Raw genomic sequence first — 6,000 nt, forward strand, 5'->3', positions numbered from 1 at the left:
GTCATTTCACAACAACTACAATATTTTTTTGAAATCTTAATTGTGTACCACTTAACTGCAGGCTAGGGCCATTTTCCATTTTTTGTGACAGTATTCTTGGATTTTAAACTTTTTTAAACTTTTAGTGTGGACTGAAAAATCTATTCAGTTTTAAATTTCCATTGATAAAGTTCCCAGTTACAACTCTCATCACCATGATCACAGGGAAACAGGTACTAATAAAAAAACAATATAATTGATGTAAACTGTGTGAAGCTTGTTTCCAAATCTAAAATTTGAAATATTTGTAAATTTCATGAATAAATAGGTTAAAACTACAAAATGCAACATTTTAATTTTTTTAATTTTTTTTACCATTACAATGATTATGTTGGTACACAAAAATTTAGTTTTAATGAAAGACTACTAATCCAATGAAATGTCACATTTTAAGTGTTAAAATACATTAACTTTTATTTTAGTGGATAATTACTCATCAATTGAAGTGCTCCTGAATTGGAGGAAGATTCTCAAAACAGAATTTTTACAGAAAAAATTAATTTATCATTCAGTGATTACAAGCACTTTGATTACCATTCTAGGGTTATGCCCCTTTACAAGTGGAAAAATTTAAGAATTTTTTAGTTTCTGTTCTCTTAACTTAAGTTTGTCTTAACTAAATTTAATGAAATGTGTATATAATGCTTATTACCTCTAAACTCAGTTTAAGTTAAATTTTTGGCAGCTTCACTTTTACAGTTCTAAAGTTTATAGTTATGTCCCTTTATAACGTTATATGCTAGCGGGGGCTTTCGTCATTCCCCATTCATTTTTTTAGAAGTTACTATTAATTGATATTAAATTTGAAGTAGTACCTTTAAGACCATAAAAACCATTAATATGTAAAACTATTTAAACACCATTTGCATGTTGAATAATAATATTTATTATATTTATCATTATTACAAGTACATATGGGGACTGAAAGAATTAAGCAACACAACTATAGAAGATTTAAATTTTATAAATCTAGCGTACATTGCTGTTTTTCATGTAACAATAATACAATGTAACCGTAGCCTCAATAATTATTGTTACATTCATAATTAATCGGTTCCTTACCCAACTTTGCATTCCGGCAATTAGTCTCTGATGTAACAATAATATTTTTATTATTGTTACATTTCCATGTAATTGTGGCCAGTGCCTAAAGGTTATCATTATGAGGAATGGATTATAAGTTATTGTAAAAATAAGATGTGGTATGATTGCCAATGAGACTGTACACTCAACCAGATACCAAATAATGTAAAAATAATAAGAAACTTAAGGTCAAAGAACAGCCATTAACAATGTCATACCGCATAGCACAGTAACAGTCCCATAAGCAATGGCGGATAAATGCACTGATGTCCAAGAAAATGGGTAACCCCCCTTTTTTGGGACGACCAATGCATTTAAAGGGAATATGTGGTTGGAACCCCCATCCCCTTTATCCTGGGTTGAGAACCCCCTTTGGAAAATGGCTGGATCTGCCCCCTGGTAGGCCTAAATGTAGCTTTGTTATAGTGTATGAGTATGATGTCTGTTGCCAGTGTTGGTAATTATACTTCTGTCCAGCACGATTTCTCTACGACATGAAACCAAATATAATATATGTGTACATGTATGTATACTTTTATAAAGAATGTAGAGGCTCAAAGATTTTCTCCTAGTTATTGATAGTAATTATTACGGTTGAAGAGTGTTACAAAGGTTGTTTTGAACGTACTTTCAGTTTTGAATTGGCGCCAAAAGGTAAATTCCGTTCCGTTTCCGGAAAAGAAACACAAATACGGAGTTACGTATCGGCCGGACTTTCCTTTCTTCAAATAGAAAAAAACGATCTGAACCATATTCACAAATGTAGAAAACGGTAAAAAAATATAACTTTAAATGTGTTAACCTTTTACACGTTTTATACTTTAGTTATTATTACTAAGGGAGCTACCATTTGATTTTTATGGGGGGGGGGGGGGGGGGAATTTGAAAAAAAGGCAGGATGAGACACTTGCAAAAAAGAAAGTCAGGACGACAATTAAGGTAAAAAAAAGTCAGGATAAACTAAAAAAAAAAGGCAGGACCGAACAGAGTGAAAAATAAAAAGGCAGGACAGAGATTACAGCTAAAAAAATGCAGGACAAAATTTTTCAGCCTAGCCCCCCCCCCCCCCCATAAAATAAAATGGTAGCTCCCTAAAAGGGTGGTATATGCATGGAGTATCAAGCGTCCGCAATTAGTCGAATTTCTACTTTACTCGACTTTAAATAACAAGAGTGCACACACTGAAATGTCTCGCCTTCTTTACTAATCATTGATCTTATTTTGATAGTCCTAAGTATAAAGCTTTATTACAACTGTCACATAAACTTAACATTAACCAAGATAGCTAAACAAAGACCAATGAACCATGAAAATGAGGTCAAGGTCAGATGAACCATGCCAGGCAGACATGTACAGCTAACAAAGCTTCCATACAACATATATAGTTGACCTACTACTTATAGTTTAAGAAAAATAGACCAAAACACAAAAACTTAACACTGAGCAATGAACCGTGCAATTGAGGTCATGGTCAAATAAAACCTGCGGGACTGACATATAGATCATAATATATTTCCATACACCAAATTTGGTTATGTGGCAGAGTCATATTTGATTGATATATCAAATATGATATTGATGATATTAATTTTATTGGAGTGTTTGATAGTTTGGTTATTCATTGTTTCTATTTCTAGTACTATTGTTCTAGTATCATTCTCTTTTCCCTTTGGTGAACCTCTTTTCTTTCATATCATTTTGGAGGGAAAATTCTAACCTTTTGATTGGTCAATCTTTAGGCCAAAGGTCTTACTATATGTTTTCATTGTTTCTGGTAGACCATATTAGATAAAAAGACCAAAACTTAAAAACTTAACTATAACCACTGAACTATGAAAATGAGGTCAAGGTCAGATGACACCTGCCAGTTGAACATGTACACTTTCCAGTCTTTCCATACAACAAATATACTAGCCCTATTGCTTATAGTATCTGAGATATGGACTTGACCACCAAAACTTAACCTTGTTCACTGATCCATGAAATGAGGTCGAGGTCAAGTGAAAACTGTCTGACGGGCATGAGGACCTTGCAAGGTACACAACTTTTTTTTCAAGTGGTCACTGAACCATAAAAATGAGGTCAAGGACATTGGACATGTGACTGACGGAAACTTCGTAACATGAGGCATCTATATACAAAGTATGAAGAATCCAGGTCTTTCACCTTCTAAAATAGAAACCTTTTAAGAAGTTAGCTAACGCCGCCGCCGTAACGGGATCACTATCCCTATGTCGAGCTTTCTGCAACAAAAGTTGCAGGCTCGACAAAAATGATAGATAACGCAGTTTATTTTCAAGCTAAAAGCCGAGAAAAAACTACACATTTTTTAATTGAACATTCAAAAAAAACACATTATTGTGTGAATAGAAATTAAAGTAGACAGTAAATCTGGTTGCAGATTTATAGTCTGACAATCGTAATATTACGCCTTCTCGGAAAAAGTAAAATATGACAGATATGCCTACTGGAACAGTGATGAGACGACGAAAGCTTTAAATGTGCTTTTTTATACAAAATGAACAGAATATCAAGTTTCCCTTCGGCTACATTCGTGTACGTTTGGACAATAAAGACAAAGTTTATGATCTACAGATCGGAGGTATTCCTCAGTATAGGCACCGATTGTGCCCATTTACTAACAGACGTGTTCCTGTATGATATGGCAAGGAATTGTATATTTAAATTATACAATTTAATTATACAATTCCTTGATGATGATTTATGGGAAAACGCAACAATTTAAAATATCCCTCTAAATGACTTTTTATTAATAAATTTAAAGCACTTATCGTTTTTAAGGGGTATGTCTATCAACAAGACAGATCAAACAAGGACAGTTACTTTTTATAAGTTTTCGTCAGTAACTTTTGTTTTAACCATATTGAAACTGTATAATATAGTACAGGATATTTACTTACATTATTTGTAAAGTTTTTTGTTACTTTGATGATAAGTCAAGTTTTTCTAATTTTAACGAAGATTTTTAACGATTTTTTCTTGTTCAAATCAGTGTAAAAACCTCTATAGCTTCAGGTGACCAGCGCCCCCCTGACCCCCTGCCTCGGTATAAATAGAAGGAAATCTACGCCACTGACTACTGTAACAACTAAATATGTTACAGTCAGCAAAATTGGTCCTTTCCCAGATTTGAATGTCCCAAGTTCATTTTCACACGAGAAACTCTATACTAATACCGGCTAACGACAAAAAAGAGACGATTTTTGTTTCCGATTGTTATAACCCCCCCCCCCCCCTTTTGGACGGTATGGTCGAATTAATTTATTTGGTCCCTTCTTAAAGGGCGGTGTGTATATGTCACAACATGTTTGCTATACCCGTGTCTGTAGTCGCGTTTTAGATTTCAGTGAACATTATTCCACAAATTGATTTAAACAGTAAAGGCTAATTTCAGGATAGCACATCCTAATTTATAATTGGCGTTGTTGTTTATATAAAGAAGAATATATAGATACATATATATGTTTCTCTATACAGCCATTAAACCTCAGATACAACCCATGTAAATTAATTGATTCTTTGAATAAATTTATTCTTTACATATATATAAAAAGATGTGGTATGAGTGCCAATGAAACAACCGTCTCCACCCAATTCACAATTTCAAAAAGTAAACCATTATTGGTTCAAGTACTGCCTTCAACACCGAGCCTTGGCTCTCTCAGAACACCAAGCTGTTAAGGGTCCTAGAATGACTAGATTGAAACCATTCAAACAGGAAAACCAAAGGTCATTTAGAGGTTATCAATGTAACATAGTTATAGTAGATGAATCTTTAAATATTGTATTTATAGGTTTTAGCATTGATTTTGGTTTTTTTTTAAAAAGACAAAACTTTATATATGTCTTAATCCTGTCGATACTGCTACATTTATTTTGGCATTAAACAGTGTTGTGCGTTTATCAGGCTGCTTTCATGTATATTTATTTATCTGTAATTGACTTTGAACCAGCTTTCAGTAACTGCGTGTATGAGAAATCGGTGTAATTTAAATTCACTGGTTCCACTTGAAGGGGGAGGGGGACATTTTTTCCCCAATAATCGAAGAACGTAAAACGTTTCTACTAATCCGTTTAAAAAAAGCAGTGACAAGCTCACAAAGCTGTATTACACATAACAAGCCTTGGCAAGCTCACACAGCTACATTACACATAACAAGCCTGGTGAACAGAAAAGTGATATCAGACGAAAGAAAATTGCAGATGAAAAAACCTGACATTTTTTATCAGGTTGTACCTAACTATAAAATGGTACAACAACTACATTTTTGCGCTATCATCCCTCAAAGTAATTGCCAAAGAATTTAAGAACTTGGCATGAGTACACTCTAATGTGTCTTCCTGATAAGTATATGTCCTATAAATCCCAAATACAGATGTTTATCTGTGTAAGACTATGATTTGACTAATTAAAATTGATTGTACTTACCCTGGCTGTGACGAAGAAATTTGTAAACTAGAAATGAAAATAAAAATTGTCCATAATTTGTACATTTTAACTTATTTCAGAACATGAGTTCGTGGATCCTCTAATTCCTTAATCATAACAGTATATTACATCTAATTATTTATCTCCATATTATACACGTATTTATTGTTCTTGTTCAATCATTAATTAAATTCCCGTGAATGTACCCGTTTCAGTGACTAATAATTCACAATTATATTAAATACCGACAAATGAAGAGACTTTAAAGGAATATGGCAGAGGTTTAAAGTTTTATTTGTTTCATATATTAATCTTTGTTGCGGGGAGTTCATAGGATCATCTACATAGTTCCTCAATATTTATAAAAAAAAATGTGTCAGATAAAAAGGAAAACTCTACAAGTTTTTAAAGGTGGATATTTGCATATT

At 33.0% G+C, this 6,000-nt stretch overlaps 1 protein-coding gene across 1 annotated transcript in view; it reads right to left on the minus strand.

Moving 5' to 3' along the window:
* LOC143084172 (uncharacterized) overlaps positions 1-5,750 on the minus strand; it is a 71,363-nt gene extending 65,613 nt beyond the window's left edge. The window contains exon 1 of the mRNA XM_076260581.1: positions 5,573-5,750. Coding sequence (XP_076116696.1) covers positions 5,573-5,637 — 65 coding nt within the window. The 5' untranslated portion in view covers positions 5,638-5,750. The remainder of the gene's footprint in view (positions 1-5,572) is intronic.
* Positions 5,751-6,000: the final 250 nt, after the last annotated feature.

The sequence above is a fragment of the Mytilus galloprovincialis genome, chromosome 7, assembly GCF_965363235.1.
Source record: "Mytilus galloprovincialis chromosome 7, xbMytGall1.hap1.1, whole genome shotgun sequence".
NCBI classification, from domain to species: Eukaryota; Metazoa; Mollusca; class Bivalvia; order Mytilida; family Mytilidae; genus Mytilus; species Mytilus galloprovincialis.